This window comes from Phycodurus eques, chromosome 20 (genome assembly GCF_024500275.1).
Source record: "Phycodurus eques isolate BA_2022a chromosome 20, UOR_Pequ_1.1, whole genome shotgun sequence".
NCBI classification, from domain to species: Eukaryota; Metazoa; Chordata; class Actinopteri; order Syngnathiformes; family Syngnathidae; genus Phycodurus; species Phycodurus eques.
This window is the reverse complement of record NC_084544.1, coordinates 12,420,741-12,442,096: the sequence shown is the minus strand read 5'-3', so window position 1 is coordinate 12,442,096 and position 21,356 is coordinate 12,420,741. Positions and strand designations below refer to the sequence as shown.

The 21,356-nt window shown below is 41.8% G+C and overlaps 1 protein-coding gene across 1 annotated transcript in view; it reads right to left on the bottom strand.

The window, feature by feature from the left end:
* Positions 1-21,356, bottom strand: part of LOC133395353 (exostosin-1b) — a 106,798-nt gene that overhangs the window by 15,259 nt on the left and 70,183 nt on the right. Inside the window, exons 2-6 of the mRNA XM_061664130.1 lie at positions 14,276-14,369; positions 10,449-10,556; positions 8,195-8,314; positions 3,107-3,239; positions 795-913 (exon numbers count right to left, since the gene is read on the bottom strand). Coding sequence (XP_061520114.1) covers positions 795-913; positions 3,107-3,239; positions 8,195-8,314; positions 10,449-10,556; positions 14,276-14,369 — 574 coding nt within the window. The remainder of the gene's footprint in view (positions 1-794; positions 914-3,106; positions 3,240-8,194; positions 8,315-10,448; positions 10,557-14,275; positions 14,370-21,356) is intronic.

Here is a 21,356-nt window from a genome sequence, read left to right as displayed (position 1 = left end):
GCAGGCTGAAAAAAACAGAAGGTAAAGCAAGGGGAAATGACATAATTTAGCTATTATCATGTTATAGTGGGAGAATAGTCCTGAGAACAAAAGAGCAACCTTGCAATGTGAGGTTGGGCTTTAAAAAAAAAAATCTATATATATATCTTGGGTTATTTTTTATTTTATTGACACATAAACAGTTCAACCTTCAAGGATTTTTACAGATGGGAAAACCTGATCGAGGTTGTTTTTCCACCATACGCTGTAAAGTCAGGATGGTAATCTCTGTGCCAGCTTTATTAAAAATCACGAAGAAAAAAACCGCAGCAGTGTAATCCACAATTGAACCTTTTAAAAGGCTAATTTTATCATCTCCCAATTCATTCTGGTGATTATTATCCGTCACCGTCAGTAAGCGGACTGAAGTGTGTCTCGACCCGCCCTCTAGCCACCTTAGTGCAATACCAAAGCTGTATGATGATCAAGTTAGCACGCACAACTCCTCTTATATACTAACTGAAACCATTTCAACCCAAAGTCACCGACTTTGCGAAACTTGCACAGTAAATACAGACACACACACACAGACACATGCACACAAACACACACAAGCAGCCATTGGGGAGCAAATTCCATTTCATTTCCGATGCTGGTAAGGAGCGAGCCGGGGAATCAATACGTGTTGCCGTGCTGGAAGGGGCCTTGGCTGCCATGGAGACAGATGCAGCACTGCTACAAAGCGCTGTTCAGATTCAGTCCACCAGAGTTAACACGCACGCACACACAAATGTACATACGAACATATCTCTCACCTGTGCACAGTACTGGGACTTGGCCACTGCCACCAGCAGCTTGAGGATGGGTTGGGACTGAGACACCAGATTTGAGACGGCGTGGATGACAGCGGTGAACTTTGGATACGGTTTAACACCTGAAACATAACAACATGACAGACACACATACTTAATAATGAGGTTAGGCAAATCCACAAAACATGGACCGACTGGTAGCTATTAGCGGAATTTAAAAGTTAAGTTAAGTCTTTTTTTGTGCGAGAGATTCACAAATTCGGCATGGAAAACCAGCCATCGTTCCTTTTGTGTTCGGAGGACGAGACTGGAGCAGAATGACAGGGACGCAGCCTGTTCTCATTCTTGGATGCTGTGTGCGCCATTTAGTGCTTGAGTTTCTGGCTTTCATCCCATCCAGCACATTACAGAATCAGCACATCTTGCCAGCTGAATGATTAATGCATCATAGCCAGCCCGTTTGATTCAGCCTTTATGAGGCCTTTTAATACCCACACTAGTGCTGCTTTCCTGGCGGTTTTACACACTTTCAGGCTTGACCAGTTTGTGGTTTCGGATATGGAAGCTTAATTCACGACACAATGAAAATATCTGTTAATGTCAGATATTCTTCTTTGTCAATTCAATATGAAAGTACAGCGAACCCCCTCGTGCGCTGTAGGGATTCCTATTCCTGCTGCGAATAGCGAACATCGGCGAGGAATGGGCATCCCTCCTCAAAAAACCTTTTGATGCTACAAGATTATGGCAAAACACTATTTTTGTCTTAATGAAATGCCTCCAACTCACTTCAGCATTGTTCCTTGACACCAAAATGCTACAACATGGCGACAAAGCACAATTTCTGTCAAGATAAAACTCCAACTCATTTCAACATAGTTCATTCACATTTTTGTCATCAATAAACTACTCAACTTTCTTCAACGTAGTCCGTTGCCACCACAAGATGGTGACAAAGTAATTGAATATTTGTATTGCGCTGGCCTCAGCACAACAAGAGCAAATAGGTGAGTTTTTCGAGAATAATGTAGGATAGGCTAAACCCAACCTTTGAATAGTTGAATTCACAAATCCACTCCCTGCAACAGTCAGTTACTTATATCAAAATATGTTTTACATTCACCAAGTTGAACTCGACATGCATATTTGTAGAGGACCCCAATTTATCCCACCTGGCATGTTCCAATTGTTAATGATTATAAAGAAGAAAAGGTGTTCTGACCCATGGAATGTGATCCAAACAACTGTGAATCTAAAGTATCCCCGGGTTTCCAATGAACACCTCACTGAAAGAGTCAATCAAGACTGAGTGTTTCTAAAGACAGCATTTTTGACACAGCTCTTGCACTGTAAAATCCCTTGGAAATAGTCAACATTACTTTTTGAAATTATAGACAGCACAGTTATGTGCTTCGACGAACTAGATTTATATGTTCGAATCTCGCCTCATTTATTAAAAAAAAACCGCACATGCCAGACTGATCGAAGACTGTAAATTGCCCATAGGAATGAATGTGAATGCTTGTTTGTCTAGCAGCGCCCAGCGATTGGCTGGACCAGTCCTGGGTGTGCCCTATCTTTTGCCCAAAGTCAGCTGTAAAAGGATCCATCTCATTCGCGACGATAAGCCGTACAGAAAATGGATGGATACATGAAATCTTTGATGATAAATCTTCTCATCGTTTCGAGCCTAAAAACATAGTTACTCATTTACCGCTAGCTACTGTATGTGCCATGTTGCCACAGAACACCATGGCATCTTTAAGAGACTCATGTTTGAAATGTGCTCATGTGCTTGCAGGGATGATAGAGTGAAGAAGCAGGGGACGGAGAGGTCCTTGGGTCACATATATGCAGCGCGGGGATAACTCGGCGCTACTGAACCGCGGCGGCGGCAGCAAGCGCTGACTTAAAAGCGATGATGGAGAGGCCAGCGAGTCAGCAGGACAAATAGCACCATCCGTCAAAGGCCCATTCCTCCACTCGCTACGCGCAATAGGGGCAGTCGATCAAGAAGCAAGGCCATATATTTCTGCTGCTCAGACAAGGTCCAAATTCTCAGGCTGAGGAAAACGAACGCACTGGTCACATTACGTACACTGTAGCAATCGAATAATATGTAAAAGACTGTAATGTGACAATGTTGCATTGGATCTCATCTGATTTTGTAGGTGTACCTCGTGTTTTGGACAGTAAGTTCACTTGTTAGGTGATTGGGTGATGATGAGGGAGTTTGAAAGGAGCAGCACCTCTCATTGCTGCATCGTTATATGCGTACATCTGATGAAAAGTGTGTTCATGTGCATCTTACAGACCCAGTGTGGCGTAGAAGAAGGGGAAGTCTCCAAGGTAGCTCGAGTACTGTGGCAGAGCAAAGAGCCCACCGGGGTGACTATTCCACATCAGCGTGCTCCTAGAACTGTGCTCCAAAACACGGTCCTGGATGATCTGCACATAGAAACAACAAGAGAGCGAGCGACATCAATAAATACTACATACAAGCCTCCTAATAGATGTTCGTCTTTAATTTACTGTGTGTGACACAGTGATGTGTTCAATCGGAATACATTCGCATAGTGCTACAGTATAATGGATAGACGCTATGGATTTAAAGGGTGCCATTAAAATGGCAGTGAAGCACTTTCTATTTCTACTCTTACATGTTGGGAATAACATCGTTTGACAGCCCAATCGACTCCTTCCATCCATTCTCAGCTTGTGCCCGTTAGGGTTGCGGGTTGTTGTCTCCCTGGATTGGTTGTCAGCCAATCGCAGGACAGGTATAGACAAACGACCATTCAGACTTATGGACATTTTAGTCTAACGCTAACAATGGTTGGTAAAATGGTTTTGAAAACATCAAAGAGTTTATGGGTCATTTTCATATAATTTGATCAATAACGATACGGACACATTCAAAAAAAAAGTTCTAATTCAGCAATTCCGATAAATGTATCCCATGCTGAAACAGCATGGTAAAGACAAAAGTGCATAACACGAAAGACAAACAGCTTCATAAGACTCGCGAGTTGCACAATTTACGTGTTGCCCTCCAAACGAGTACATAAATGATCCTAACTACTCATTAAACCCTTTCCACGCTTGTCCTTATACAATCTTAACAACGGTAAAGACACGTTCACATATTCACACATATCTTGGAGATACCACCATTTCTCTTGCCGTCTGCTATTGTGTGAATGCAAAATGGCTGCCCCACCCTGGCACTTGAGCTCACAGATCCCGCTGGTGTAATACAACAGCATAATGAGGCTCTCTCCAGTGGCATTAACAGTAAAGACAGCTTGCGGGACAAAGCCTTTTTTTCTTTGAAATAATTATTACCTCTTGATGGACAACAACTGTCAATAATTCAACACAGTAAAATTTATTGATTTTCAAAAGGAAATTCAGTGGGCCAAGTCTCTAGTGTTATTGCTAAAAGTATATGAAAATGGCCCTGATACGATCCTGTGTAAACTGCAATTAGATTTGATGGTATCCAGGAGAAGACGACAATTTTTTATTTCTAAATACTTCAAAGTGCACATGCGGACACGGCAACCAAATTTGGCTGACAAACCGAACTGCACTCTCTTTAATTGGTCCAGACGCTTTGATAACATCACGTTGCCAAAGGCATCTGCATTGGCAAGCTGCACACTAAAACACACAGGCATGCACACGCATGCAGTGTAGTCTTTTAGCCAAAGAGTTCCAGTAACAAAGTCATCAGTCGCATCCAAGCAGGAAGTTAGTCAGGCCTGCCTCAATCCTTTCTGAGCCCAAATGGAGCAGTCACTCAGTGAGTCAGACAGCGGAATGGCCACTATTCTCTCAGCGCTCTCTCCTCGCTGGCGGCCTCGGCTTCTGCTGAACAGGCAGGCAGAGAACAGAGATATTGCTCCCTTGCCCTTGAGCCAAGCTAAATTGCTTCAGTCAAACAGGCACGGGTTTAGGGGCCCTGTTTTATGGCCGCTATTGAATCGGGAGGTGATGGCTGCTGGCTTGGTAACTCGGAGGAGAGTCCGGTGATTTGTAGCGATGGGTGAGGGAGGAGCTGATAGGTATTTGGAATGTAAAAAAGTTATTATTATAGCTCGAGGGGCCCCACCGTGATAATATTGACAAAGCGACATAATGATTCTTCGTAGGGCGGGGGGGAGGTGCGAAAAAAATGCAAGGGGTGAGCTTTTTTAACATCCCCGAAGCTTTGTATCATTTGCTTTTCCCGGAAAGATTAACGCGCTCGCCATTGACTTCTCTCTCAAAACACTGCCTGCCACCTTAAAAGGCCACAGCCTTTCCACCTTACGACGGGCAATTTGGCTCGCTTGACTGCCGCTCCTCCCCCGTCAGCAGAACCTTAGTCGCGGAGTGATGGACGACTTAATCTTCACTCAGAGCAACCGCAATCAACCAATTAGAGCATGACAGATAAATCCTGGTTCTCCGGGAGTGCACAGTGAGTTTGGCTTTAATAGGTGGCCTTTAATAGGTGTACCAGCAACTCTAATTCAGCGGTATTGACCTTGAGTTTGGTAGGATGATGTGTGATTAGACTGCTTCCTTGCAGGAAACGCTGCATGATGGGGGGAACCTGTCGGAAAAGGGGGCACACGCGCTAAGTGTGTTGTAGTGATACGGTCGAACGCAACTGACATGAACCACAGCGGGAAAACTGCAGTTGGCGACGCACACCGAGCGATTGAGCAAAGCACATTTACTGACACGCTGCAACGGAAAACTGTGGCCTCGTATCAGAAATGGAGGCTCCCCATACAATATACTGCATTATATCATGCCGTACCCCGGCGATTCAAATTTTGAATTGCGACAAAACAAGTGGCTGACAGTCGGTCACTCATGAAAGCTCGTGCGCAACCCCGCAAACAGCACGACAGTTCAGTCGGGTCCGGCCGCGCCGCTCTGTGCGCGGCGTGGCCTTAAGCGGATGCAAGGAGTTGTGGAGTCCGGGCGGACGGCTGTAGGGTCGACAGCATGAATTAACCGTGCCGCTTGTTATCTGTGGGGCTGCCACGGTAACGTCATTTACATATGTCACCCCCTCGCCACCCCCCTTTTGCTCTGCTCACCTCGCTCGCCTTGTGCTTTTACAGGATAGTCAATCAGGATTAAGGCCAAGCTGCATTCCACATGCTCACACACACACACACACACACACACACACACACACACACACACAGAGACACACGTGCTGAGTCACCTTGCTTTTTAGTGCAGAGTGACAAAATGGCAAGGCTTGTGTCTGGGTGGTGTGCCTTGTGTATCTGAGCTGACACACCTTGACATATGGAGATGCGCTTTTGACGCGGTGTGTGTATACGCGACAGTTACAGCTTACCGCGAAGCAGGTTAGATAACACTAGACCTGCGACGTAGATATAGTTGCAATCAAATGGCCCCTCCATGCTGTAGCCATGACAGATCGCGAGTGAGAAAACGCTGCATTCGGCAATAAGATCCGACAAGTTGCACTTGAAGATACACCGAAGGGAATCCCGTTCCCGTGTAATGCAGCAAGAGGGTAAATTAAGTGCGTGATGAGATATTTTGATATGAGCAGAGAGAAGAAGTCGATCACATCGGTAAGCTCGGAGAGAAGCATTAGGCGCAGCCTACCACGCAAATTTGATCGAGACGTTCCGGTCACAAACTCCATGAACCAGTTTACTGCTGAATAAAATATGAGGTCAGTGGAAGAGAACTTCAGTTGCCCTGAAGTACTGTGATTCAAATGATAAAACACAGTCTCTGTAGGTTGTATTGACTGGGGGGGGGGGAAGCATTAATAACGGAACAAAACAGCTCATGTCATAAAAACACAGTTCAAATGCTCTCACCCATGTACGACTCCAAATAATTGGTGGAGTCTGCTACATCAACAATTTTGTGCCTTGAACTCATTTTAAGTATTCGGAAGAATTTAAAAAAGTGCTTTGTAAACAACATTTTCTGACAACCTTAATTCTATGAGGTCACATTTGGAATAATCAAAGAGTCTAGGTCATATTTGGAGTAATTTGATTTGGAGTGGATTAAGTAATGAGTATTCCAATCTTTGCTTCATTATGTAAACAAGCATCCAAAATAAATCACTTTGGAGGAAAGTTTGCAGAGATGTTTTCAAGCCAGACTGTCAGTGACGCGGCCTCTGGGGCACAAGAAAAGTCAAGCTTGTTCCCACATTGATGAAAATCTCAGTAAAAGTAGTGTTTACCTAAAGGTGTTTCCTTAACATGTTACTGATTTTAGAGTTTTACTTTGAAAAACAGTTAATTGTACCTTTTTGATGACAATCACTTCCCGGAACAACATGCTGTTGTGACCTAAACTCTAATACGCTCTTGTTGAAATACCCCAGAAAATAACCATTACATTACACGGCGTTTATAGTTTCATATTTTTTACTGTTGAGGAAGGAACTATTACATTTATAATGACATTGTACCAGTATAAAACACGTTTGTCATCGTATTGAATTAAAACTCTGTCATGATAATAATTCCGTTTATTTACTGATTGCTTTGGTTACACTGCCTTCAAGTGAAGCAGGTGACATCCATTTCAACAAAGTTTCCAGGTGTTTTAACAACATTTCGGTGACACACTCGTCAAAATACCCAAGGAGCAAGGATTAGAACACACTTTACACATCCTGTTTCTTGCCTCGCAGAAATTGGGCTGTTTGAGAGAGCGGCCCTGTATGACCCACCGCCGCATATACTGCTGGGCCAACGGTGAGCAATTAATTATGTGCTGCTTATCAAAAGCTAATGCTACTCTGTGCATTGAACAAAACTCATACTGGGAACAGTGTGGTTGTATTACCACACATACATAGTGGTGGAATATGGTTTGACTGAGAAGAGGGTCACTAGTGTGGTCATTGCTGTCTATGTCGACGCGCCCATTGAGACCGAGTCTTTTTCAGCCCTCGCTATCACTGATGCTGTAACTTCAACCACTTCCAAAACAAGCACCACTAATGCTGCACCTCTGTGAGTACCACTGGAATCAATGTATGAGTACTTCATCACTTATCATCAACTACAACCAAATGTGACACGTTTATTACCATTCATCATACTACAGAATAATAGATTCTTTATTGACACATTTGAATGAAAAGAGATTTTCCGTGTCATAGAATTATAAAATTTAACGCAGGCCTTCTCACTGCTTTGTGAACATGCGGTTTACATTTTTGCGCTGTCTATAAATGAGACCCCACCGCGTGGCTCGCGGCACGACACAGACGAGACAACGCGGAACGAAAGCCGGATTTGATCGAATGTGCTGTGACACCGCGACGCCCTGAGAGGGGGATTGATAATGAGAAGCGGTGAGGGTCCGGCTGCGTTCGTGCGTGGGATCCTCACCTCAAGTGTGGTCAGCACTATTTTTTCCACAGAGGAGAAGTAGGCCTCCCACAGGAACTGCGTCTGCTGTCGAAGCGACAGGATCTTATCCTGGTGGATGGAACGCACCGTGGTGGGAATCTGTGAGACACAAAGCAACAAGTGAGTAGTGTTGTTTGTTTGGTTTTGGTTTTTTAATATGTGACGATACTACGTAAGGCGGTGCCTTGAGATACCAGTTGAATTAGTTCTGTGACCACGCTGGTAACTCAACACACACATTTAAAATCATCTTTTCCAAATGAAATAATTGGAAATGCTATTAATCTGATCCAACCTTCCCCCCAAAACAGCAAAACTTGTTGTAAGGTGTATTTTAAATAGGAGAAATAGCACTCCATATTATTGAATTATATAAAAAGATAGATACAGTTATGACAATTAAATAGAATAAAAATATTTTTTGTCACACTGCATCAATTAAATGCTGCTCCTTCTGGTGTGTCTGCCTGGGCCACTTGGGGGCAGTATAAGCAAGACAGACAAATATGCTGTTCCTCAAAGCGTTATTATGAATGGGGGGGAAGTTCTACTAAGAACTGAAGTGGGATTCATAATAAAATCTCAACTCCTCTCTGATGTCATCAGTATGGCACTAATATCCGTCATCCTATGCAGAGGATAACGAGTATGTGACTTTGAGTACTGTTTTATTGTCTGTCTTCATGTTGCTGAACCATTGGTGTTCAAGCTTTTGCTTAAAAGGGTTAAAGCATGGCAACATGGCTATAATTAGCATTAGCATTAAGCTAGCAGGGCTTTAGGCAGTTATTGGCTGTTTTAAATACACAAGGTGTAATTCTCTGTTTCATGTTTCGTTTGACAGTAAACCTCAACTGGGAGTGGCATTAAACAGATTGAAGCCTCTTTTTTGATGAAATTTGTAATTGTTCTTCTCTCACGGTTGGTAGTGAGTCTTTTGAAGAAGTCCTGGCCTCTGTTATGTTGATTTATTAACGTGTCATAATTCATGGTTAAGAAGTCAGTCAATTTTGTGGGTTTGATTGTTGAGTTGCTGCAAAACTGAGTGCCCACGACTCAATACTGTGCCGTTGATTACAAATAGTTTAAAAAAGGCTATTTAAAAAAAAAATAATAATAAAAAAATAAACGAGTAGCATGGCACCCGCAATTCAAAGTGAAGACTTTTGTCTCAATACTTGGAAATAGGAGTTCAAAACACTGAAAGAGAATATTCTCCCATCACATTACAAAAATAATATTTAAAAAAATAAACAATTAATTAATCACAAATGTTCCTTCCCGCGACCCTTGTGAGGATAAGCGGCTCAGAAAATGGATGGATTAATTTTCCTATTTTCAATCAAGGACATTTGGTCAAACGCCCAACCTAAAGGTAATACTAGGATTTTTATTACACTCTTGAATGCTTGTTGTTGTTGTAAATTGACACGACTACGCCTCATTCATTGCCAGCCTTCCCAGTTGAGATGGATATTTGACTTCTAAAGCCATCAATGGCAGTGAATGTGTTAAGTTTTACTGCTTATGGGTATACAATTGACCTTTTTTATTACCTTGGAATCCCAATAAAACTAGATAACTATGTGACGGTCAAACATGGACTACTATTGTACAGTTGTTTTTTTTCCCCCCAGGAGAGTGCATGTATGTCAGCAATAATGTCAATATCATAATTTGTTCATCACTCACTGGACAGTATTAGGGGGACAGGAAATATGGAAAAGCAGTTTGTTGATCCTTTTACCCTTTTTATTTCCAGTGAAGAGTTGTGTACCACATTACATATAGTGATTAAGACGTGATTCAAACTGTATTGAGAAGACTTAAAATGCAATTCTAGTGAGATGCTGGACAGCATAATGAGCTCAGATTAGCCTCCTCTTATGTTGAAAGACTCAATGTCAAACAATATTATTCTGCACTTGATTAAAATTTCAGACTTAATTGGCATATAATTACTTTCCCCCCCAACTCATGAATATCATGCAGTTCCTTCTACTTGCTCATTTTATTTACTTCCCCTCCGGTGTAACAAAAAGCGAGACAGTGATATTTCTAGGAATTGCTGTAGCTGCTCGAATTGAGTTTGGTTGACGACCCCGAAGAAAACAACAATAATGCAATCAATTCTAAGGAAGATAGAGCATGACTTTGCAAGTCATATAGAGGTTTACTTCAGGGGTGGGAGCGCTGCCGTTTGCCTCTCTGGTACCGTTTGCGGGTGATTTACCTGCAGCAGGAGCCTCTCGTCACCGATGACTGCTGCCGTATTCCAGTTGATGATCTCGGAGAAAGGCAGCTCCCAGCCGTTACTAAGCATCACGGGCACGCATGCAGCCTGACAGAGACATATACACACGCAAAGTCAGGGAGGGGAGGTCAGACAGGATACGTTGCCTACACAGACACTATTGATAAGACTTGATACAAGGTGCCTAGCTCAGTCTGGATGGACCTGGCATACACAAAGTTGGGCTTCAAATATACATTACTTCATCTAGAGTAGTTGTGGGCAGTGTGAGTGTGAATGGTTATATTTGTCTATATGGTAATCCCTCACTACAATTCATTTATTGCTGATTCAGTGCATTGAAGATTTTTTTTGTATTGGTCAGTGTCAGTCACGTGCATATCTCCGATGCAGTTAGCTTTAGTGGCTATATGATTTTAATGTGGCAGCAATGACTCACATAAGGACAATTGGGCTCTAATTCTTAGCAGGAAAAGCAACCTTATTGAGTAATCAACTCATACATTCAGTAAGTCAACAAATTCCTTCAGGATACAATGAGCATGACAGAAAATCCACTGTATAAAACACGAGCAGCAGTCAGAGTTTTAGGAAATAAATTCACAAATACCAACCTTAGCCCGAAAAATAGTTAATACACGCACTCAAAACAATTTTGGCAGGAACAAATGCAAGTAAAGAGCAATGTTCAGCTTGATTTTCTACAACTACAGTACTGTAGTTAACAACAACCACAAAGAATTTTGGGGTCCCATAATGATTTTCGCTGAGTACATTCCCAGGACCTATCAGTTAGGACAGAACTAACTAACTTGGAGCATAAATAGTTGAGTTTTTCCACAACAACTCAGGCTAGGTCTGTCTTAACTAAGCCTTATTATATGAACTAATGAAGCCTGTTCTGATGAGTGGCCGAAACATCTAAGTCAACCAGAACAGTGCAGTTGCGATGAATTCAATGCCCTGAGAATGAAATGCCCTGGATGTACAAGAATATTCATAGGCATGGATAACATTCCTATATCAGTGGTCCATCTTTAAAAAAAATTAAATATCATCTCATAGGTCACAAAATTAATTTTGAGAATTGTTCCAAAATAGTAACCACTCCATTTTAATATAGCCACTAAAATCGAAGGTGCCATCCAAGTCAAGAGCAGGTCAATCATTCTGCCATTATAAATATAATAATTCTCTGTTTTGATTGACATTGTCACAGAGGTTAATTTGACAAAATGTTTGGTTTATTATTATTTTTGTAGTTTGCCGTTGCGTAGAACAGCACAATATCACATTGAGAGCTATGTCCGTAATAGTTTCGTTATTTAGTTGTAGTGCGTGTGAGGGGCAATATATTGTAATATTGTGAAACTGTGCTATTCGACACACAACTACAAACTACAACCAGAGTCATGATGGTTAAACGAATTCCTACCAGTGTCAAACAATCTTTGCAAAGGCAAATTTTGGATTCTGTACATGCTTTGGGCGAGTGCTTTTAATTTGTATTTTTGTGTTTGACTGTTTGTCAAAATTACAAAGCAGTGGCTTGTATCTTGGAAACTTTTAAGTTACAGCATTCTTAAAAGTCAAGGTTCCACTTTACTGTACTAGAGTAACTCATAATTTGGATGATGGGGGGGGGGAATAAAAATCAATGTACACTGTGTTTATAGCTACACGATATGATTCTTTGACCACCTTATAAATGCCATACATGGAGCAGGTTAACAAACAGTAGTTTACAGATCCAGGTTTTGTTGTTTGTGGGTCAATATGTGTTCTCTCAAGGGGAATTAATGTTGTGCGCACTACGCTGTAGACCGCATACAGTGAGTACGGAAAGAAAACTGCTATTGTGTTGCAACTGGCAACAAGAATGATGAGTGTGAGGAGATAGTGAAGGAGATGCAAAAACACCCCACACACTGTAGGTGTATGGAATGAGGGGCCAATGGAGTTGTTGTTTCACATTGTAAAAGGGTAATCAATATATCAATAATCAATTTGATTGTTTGTACGAGGAAAAATAGTGGCTGCCTGAGCTACAGTAATTGCACCAATACTATATAGGCAAAATTATTGAGATACTATTTTTAGTACTTTTGTCCATGTAGTGCATCTCAGGAGCATGCAAATGAAACTCTGCCGCTGCCTAGCCTTAAGACTCAGTAGAAAGTTCAATATGAGGACTCCTTTCCAAACACACAAGTAATTAGTCCCTCAGTAAATATGAGGACATGGATTAGTGTGGCTAAACATTTTTTGGGGGGGAAGTCAGCATGAACAACAAGAATGACTCAAAAACACACATCATACGCTGTGGTAAAAAGGGATTATGTTAAATGGCAAAATATTGACAAAAAGTGCATTTTCTTGAACATTGCCAACTCCCCTTTAAGGGCGTATGCAATGTCTGTGTTGTTTGCGCCGCGATAAAACAATACTTCACACAAATAGATAAACCTATTCAAACAAAAACATAGCATCCTACGTAGAATCTTGACATCGAGTGCTTTCATTTCGTTGGGGTGCATGTGAATAAAGCTGTCAAAGGGTGCTGCTGTTTACATATTAGTATTAAATTTGGAACTTCAGTTATGTGCAAGTTAATTATTCATGGGCCACCAGGAGGCAGAGAGCGAGGAGAAAGGGGACTTGAACTCATGATAAAAATAGCCCAATATTTCTGTTTTATTTTTATCGTTTAAAAAAAAGGTGTAATGAGGCTGAATGTGACCTTTGGCAACAGCGTGGCACCGGGATGGAGGCGCGGTAGCGGGACCAGCTGGTGTGTGTGCGTGCGAATTTGACGTCACGACGGCCCCGTCGCTCCCGGGTCATAAAGGTGTCGGCTCAACCGCAACTGGCCCTGGGGCTCCTTCACACACGCACAGAGGTGGCCTCTGTTATGAATAGCTCTGCCCTTCTAAGAGAGCCTTGGAATCCTCCTTCCTCCAGTAGTTCGCTAATCTAAACGGTGAGTCGGTGGATCCAGTGAGTCAAATAGTGAAAGTCAAGTATTGCAGATGAGAGTGAGGTAAGTGTACTTATGAGGTGCACAAGGTCAGGTGAGGTAAAGGACAGTCCAGCAGTAATGCAGAAATAATACAAACGAAAAGGTCAAACGAGTAGTGCCAGTGAGTAACGAGGGAAAACCAGAGTGAATAATGAGGCAATCTTAAGAAAAGCAAATAAAAGGAAGGCCATATTGTACAGCGCTGGAGCAGTGTTGTTAAGCCCGCATTTTTTATATATTCGGCACTATTGGCAACAAACAGAAGTGACACATTTATTTCACCAAACCAGGAATAAAATTGAATTGCCATATTTTGGGGGAATTGTTATTTAATGTGCAATTGAAGAGGTGGAATCCACCCTTTATCCTTTATCAATGGTCTAGGATTCTTAGACAGGATTATTTGGGACTGACACTGTGGTTAAATAGCCTTGTGGCATACATGGTATGTGAAACGTATGCTGCTTCATACGTCTCCCCTTACAGCAGAAAACTATGACAGTAGCCCAATAATAATACTAACAATTTGCAAAGTGAGAATGCAAACCGCTATGAGCGGATAATCGTTCTAGAGTCGTAATTAATGGGGGGGAAAACATTTTTCTTCCCTCCATCAGCCATCTGTATTCGCCCATTTATCAAAGTGTAGCAGCAATTACCAAGCTTTCAAATGTTTTCAAGTGTGAAACAACTGAAAGGGAAGATTATTATTAACGTCGGTCGTGGGCATGAATTTGCACCATGCTTTCTCTTGTATGTTACTGCGGCTGCACGCGAGTATGTTTACCTGCAGGGCCTCGAGAAAGCGAAAGGACCCCAGCCTTCTGCCTCGGGGTACCAAGCAGAAGGTGGAGTTGTGGAGCATCTCTTTGTAGTCATACCTGCGGAGACACAACACACAGGGCTGACGTGAGGTCAAATGCGGAAATGGTAACAATTAAATCATCGCAGGACACAGTATAGACAACCATTTACATTCACAACTTTACAATTTAGACACACTAACCATCATATTACATTTACAAATTACATTACATTTGGTGACCCAATGTGGAGTTGACAACTAAGAACATTTGACCACATATACTATTTTCTTGAAAAGGACGACCCAAATTGTACATAACTCAAATGTAGTATCCTCTTGGGATAATGCTTTCCGTCTCCATCCTGCTCTCTCTCTCTCTCTCTCTCTCTCTCTCTCTCCATTCACATTGAACTCGCAACACTCCACTCATTTGACTTCTTCTCATATCTCGCAACAACATGCTCACTTCCACCTCCGCCTGCACCTCCCGGCGTATTGCTCAAATCCCTCTATCTCAAAAAGCAGGGGAAACCCTCCTTCCCACCCTCACCCTCTGCTCTCTCCAGTGAGGTGTGTCTTATTGCTCACCAAACAGGGTGATCAGCCCTGCCAGGGGTAATGAGCTGAGAGTGACACCTGCTTCCACCAACACAGCTGGCTCAGCATGTGTGTGCGTGTGCGTGTGTGTGTGTGTCTATGAGGGAATGAGGCAGGGGGGGAAACAGCAAAACTGGAGAGAAATGGTGTATATACGTTGTAGGTCCACATGTTCATAATGATCCCTTAAAGCGACACTATTTTCAGACTAAAATAATTTTAAACTGCTTGTACCGTGGAACAGTGTTTGTATGTACTGTATTTTGTCATATTGATAGATGAGGGTGGGATTGGCGTTAGATGTTGAACAAAAAAAAAACAGGACAACATGTAGAAAGTGATGTTGACACAGATGTATCAATATTTTTCCCAAATTCCTCAGCTAAACAGCTCATGAGAACTTATGTAATTTTAAGACTACAAATTTAAAGGTCATTTCTCCTCACACTGCAACTCTACCAGGGACAGAATTTAACACGTATTGTTGGTTGAACAGGGGTGTCAAACTCATTTTTGTCACCGGCCGCGTCGTACCTAAGGTTTCACTGGGCGGGCCATTATGACTGCGAACCCATATAAATCTATGATTGCCTCATTCGCTGACATCAGGCGGAAATCTCTTTTCTCCATCTCTTGTTTGTGGAGCAGGCCATTTTCAACACTTTGTATTTGTCAATAATTTGCAATGATAACATACTCACATGGAGACTGACGAATAGTATCAATTTGTGAAAAAAATATGAAATTGACCAAATTTGGACATCACCGAATTATACACGACAAATTGATCGATAGCTAGTTTTGAAATCAGAAGCCAGTAAAAAAAATTGTTCAATTGTTTTTCCATTTATTTTAAAAGGGAGCTTGCCCACCGAGTACAGGGATGCGTCCATCGACCTGCCATCTGTCTCGCAACTTTTTTCCACTGTTCTGCTCGAAATTATGTTTTCCATTCAGGTCATGGCAAACAAGTGCTTTTTTTGGTTAAAATTGAAACTTAAGGGTGCAAAGACACACTAGGGAAGTCAGCCAATGAGAGAAGCACTTTCTGCAGGTTCTTTTCTTTTTTTAAAGAGTATCGACTTTCAATGTAAAATGATGTGGCAACACGGCGGCCACGTGTCAAATCTTTTGACTCATCTCTGTGACCACCATCCAAAGTGTACACCAATGACAGCTCGCTGTCAGTCAAATACAGTATATAACCTATCTTGGGCTTTGTCGGGCACACAATTTCATTTTTGTTGATGCTGTTTATAATTTGGTCAAAAAAAAACCAAACAAACAAACAAACAAAAAAAGAGTTTCTGATTGATATCTTTTGTATTCAAAATAAATGATTTTGCTGTATCTGTGATTAGTTTTAGCAACATTGTTAGACTGATAATCATGAAAATTTGTCATTAACACCATGTGTTGTGAAATCTTTCATTTCTACTTATCATAACCGAACAGTATAAGGCTACTCTTGTTAAAGTCCAGGAATAATGTAAACTCATATAGGTACACTACATAGACAAAAGTATCCAGACACATTTTTTAATCAGTTCAATTGTGTGTACAGGCCAGACAAAACTACATGGAGACAAGTCAATTAGGTCTGATTTTCCAACTCTAAAATCCCCAAAATGAATGATGAATCCGTTATTTGTTTTCAAAAACAATTTGACTAAGAGGCTAAAGGGGTTGCTTAGGTGAGGGATTAAGTGAGAAGAAAAACATAAAATCTTTAGCCACTAATCGATACAAAGTAAAGGTTACAGGACTCGCACAACAATCTACATGTGCACCCGGCAGTCATTCAGTGGCGCACGCGCGTGCGTCTGATTACAGAGCTGGCCTCTGCTCACACAGACGTGTGCATACACAGTGAGAATACTGTCTCATCTGTTCTTTAGCACTAATGAAGAGCGGGGACATGACAGCCTGTGATAACAACCCACCCTCGTTTACGACTTTATGCACACCGTTCACGCACACTCCAAGGCACATTTGACAGTCACCATCAGCGGATGCTGCCGCATAAATGTGCCTTTCGGGCTAAAGCGCAGTGGACGTGTGTTTACTCCTGGACTCAGGACAGAGTTTCAACACCGCTGCGTTACAATCTTAAACGTATACGGTTCGTTGCAGGCAGGATGGCCGGATAGTTGCGTTTAAGCTCCCCCGCACCTAATGAGGTGTCCAAAGGGAATGAAGGAATTTAATTGTAGTAGTGAAACTCGTGTCATAGATATGCCCTCCAGACTACACACAGTCAGAATCAAATATGATGACTTTTTAAATATATCTACAACTAAATACATTTTAATATAGTTGAAAAGTTTTTCTTCAGTACTCATAGAGTGATTAAACAAATACTTTTCAGAGAGCAAATTCCAGCCTAATATTCATTAAAAGTTACTTTATTTCTTTAATTAATTCACTATTTCTTTTGACGTTATATTTTAGTTTCTCAATATGGGCATTTTTTTCAATTTGCTATATGCCACAATCATCAAAATAATACATATTTTAAATATGAAATACTTCACTACTTCAGTGTGTGCAGTGTGCTGTTCATCTCTATAATTTCACTTTTTGAATTGAACTACCTAATAAAAGATTTACACTATTCACGTGTGAGCATGATTGAACTCGTGAATGCCAGCGATGTGTGCAAGAATGTCATTGACGTGCTCGCGTGAACGCATTTGAGTAGTGTTGATGAGAGCAAGACGCATGGGTATGAGAGCATTTGAGTAGTGTCAATGAGAGCATTTGAGGAGTGTCAATGAGAGCATTTGACTAGTTTCAATGAGAGCATTTGAGTAGTGTTAATGAGAGCAAGACTCGTGTGTATGAGCGCATTTGAGTAGTGCCAATGAGAACATTTGAGTAGTCAATGAGAGCATTTGAGTTGTGTTAACGTACATAGCGTATGAGAGTGTTTGAGTGGTCCTTATGAGAGCCTTTCAGTAGTTTGTGTGTGTGTGTGAAAGCATTTGAATAGTAAGTGTGAGAGCTAATCCTGAATAATGTCCCTAAGGGCCCCTCATATGCACAGCTTCACGTTGCCATTCACCTGTCAAGAAAGACACCATCTTAGCCAATATGCGTGTTTCAGACAGCAAAAAAAAAAAAAAAAAAAAAAACTTCGGGAAAAAGATATTTTTGGAATTTAACACCCCTCATGGAATTTAAATAGACATTTTCCTCCAGTTTTGATAGAAAGCAAACACTATTAAACTGAACCATTTGCAAAACAAATGTCTCCACTTCCTACTGTCTCCATAACCAATCACAGCAGTTTCGATGATGACTGACAAAGCAAATTACAGGTTAAGACCAGGCTTTTTCAGGACTCGTCCACCTGATCACCACTGTGCATGACAGTGTCACCAGGGTTGTGCCAAATGAAACAGGCTCTTTTTATGAGTGCTGAGAGTTTTGAATGTGTTGGGTCCAAGTGAGGCTGCAGGTGGAAGCCTAAAATAGGATGAGCCCTACTGTGTAAATCCACCTTGGCTTTATCTTCTTCCTGCCTCCCACAGCTCCTTTCCTCTTTCCTCTCCCATATTCTGTTGATTTCGACTTAAAATAAGATGTCAGCCTTGTTTTACTTCAGATACATTTTCGGCGCTGTGTGACAACAGCTATTTTGCTGTGTTTGTCCTTGAGGCCTCGTAGCGGTTGAAAGGAAACTACCACTCTCCCCTGCAGGTGTTAACTGACCTTTTCTTTTTTACTCACTAGTATGCAACAAAAGGAGTCTTCAGTTCAGCATGACTCATTTACAAGTCAATGCTACAAAAGCTTGGGCGATGGCGATCATAACTGATAGGTTGAATAATGAATTAATTGTTGACCATTCTGTCGATTGTGTGGGATTGATTGTTGGCTAATTCAATCAAATTATGCATAATAGAGCGCACTGCTTCACTATAACTAGAAGAGACACTGTTAATTTAGCTGTAACTAGAATGTGTCCTGAAGAACAACCACATGGCGTCAACTAAGACCAACAGTAGAACGGTTTTGGTGCCTTGACTCGACAAACCGCATAGATGTCAAACTGGGGGGGGGGGGGGGGGAAACTGGATTTTTATGGTATGGGACCTTTATCGGTTTAATTACACTCCTATAAAACCAATTTGTTTACATTGTCTTTTATTATGTTATTATATTTACATTTTACAATACGATGCTACTTTTCTTTGCGAAAGACGTACCGAAAAAAAAGGGTGTTTTCTGGGGCTGGAACGGATTAATGGCAGTTTAATTTAATTTCAATGGCATCTATATCTTTTATTGAGAATTACATCTCAAAAAGCACTTTACTTAATAAACGGTGGTCTACATTTGATATGTGAGCCGAGTTGTTTCTGGTGCCAACGGGTATCCAACTGATTCTAATTACCGCCTGTTGCTTCAAAAACTGCCACCAGCCAATGTGGTGCCCAGCCAGAGAAAGATCCAATTTGTTGCATATTAAGAATGTTCGCACAGATCACGCTGTAGCGATTATGTTTGAAATAACAATTCTAATTAATTTAGGATAAAGTAATAAGCCGGGAGCGACATTTGCGTTACTTCCGGTTTATCGTAAGTTTAATTTAATTGTTAAAATTCAAATTAATGGATTCGAAAAGGGCACCACGTCAAATTTTTCAAGTTTAACTTTAGACGAAATGACGACAAACCTTCAATCAGTCTCATGATCTGTAGGTTGCTACACTCTGTGACATTTTGAGTCCTAGGTTACAGAGGTCTACTTAAATTCAGAACACACACAAAATACAACCATGAGTGGAATTCTATGGTATATTTAATGAACCACAAAACTACAACAAGAAAATAACACGAAGGAAAATAAGGCGAACCAAAATAAGGCGAACCAAAATGGAAATTAGAACCTCGTGTGTGGTCGCTGGGCTAAACTAAATGAGCGTGTGAGTGTTTAATGCGTTGAGTCAGAGCGAGAGAATGCAAAGTTGGGATTTTGTATGAAGCTAGTAATTTCCCCACAATTATCACGCAATGATGTTGTACATCATAGTAAGGATTGCAGTGTCGACTCACGAACGCTAATCAGCTGGTCTTTGGGGTGGTCTTCCGCCGGACCTCAAGCGGGAAAGAAGCAGGTTCGGTTGAAGATGCACAAAAATAAAAAGAAGTAGGAAAGAAAAGTTGTTGTCCCATTTGGGATGCGCTCATAACTTCCCTGCCAGTTGACCTGGTGGCGAGCCGAGCTCTGGCCCTCAGAGGCTTGCGGGATCCGTCAGGGATGCCAGCAGCTGCTCGTTGAGGGCCCGCCGACCGATCGTGGTTAGGGAAAGCGATAGGAGCCGCATGGTCGACTTCTTCGATCGAAAACCCGCCTCATCGTTCGCGCACGTGGTGGCACCTGAAGGTGCCTGAGGACAAAAAGGGAACAAAAGAAGGGGGAGGGGTGGCCAGAGGCCACCCAGCTGGCGAGCTATCAGCACAGAAGGAAAAAGAAGCCTCAAATCAGCTCAACTCTACACCACTCAACTGAGAAAGGTGTGAGTTTAGAGTTTAAATACCCCAGAGGCGGGGCGGGGCGTAGGAAGAGGGAGTGCCGACTTGGAGAAGACCACGCCCACCAGCCTGAATCTTGTTCACAAATTTGAGTAAATAGGTTTTCAAATAATAATCTCAAACACTCCCAACTTTGTACTCTCATGCATAGAACAATTGTTTAAACTTTGGTCGTGGCAGATGGGTTGCTTATTGTTCAATACAACATTTCGTACTGTTTGATTTCAAATCATGAAAAGCTTTCAAAATCATGCACAGGACCTGACACCAAGGCATTCATTTGGAATATTTCTACAGTTTGCAAGGTATAAAAACAGACATTTGATCTCCTGTGAACAAACATCAAAGGCACGTCCACAAATTGTGCTTGCAGTTCCTCTCAACGCCAGTGGGTGGCGCCTCACGTGCATGGGTGAATATTAACCACATAGTCCGCTGGAAGGGAGTGTCCCTCCAATCTTTAGTCGGGGAAGGAGTCTTTTGAAGACAGGAATCAAGATTTGACGGGAAGCTGCTAATTAGGTCAAGGTCCACTTGACGTACACCAGGCATTGTCTTCGTCACCGTCTAACAGCAGGGCAGTGTGGAGGAGTGGGAGTTCTCAGGTGGTCACAAGTCTCTGTGACGCCTCAAAGTTCCGCCGTGCATGTCCGCTACAACGCCCTCTACCAGACCACTCGCTCAATGCCTAATTTGCTCTAAAGTGTTTGTGCATGTGTATGGATGTGAGTGCTTTCCACCGATGGACATATTTTCTTCATTGTGTACTCATGAGGTTTTATAATTTAACCAAATCTCGACAGAAAATCTGTTGGTCTGTGCATGTTTGGAAGAAGAGGGCATTTCATTATTTTCATATTTGTATACCAAAGCTTGTAAAGGTTCTTCATAAAGATAGACGTCATCTTGGCATAGATGTGCACAT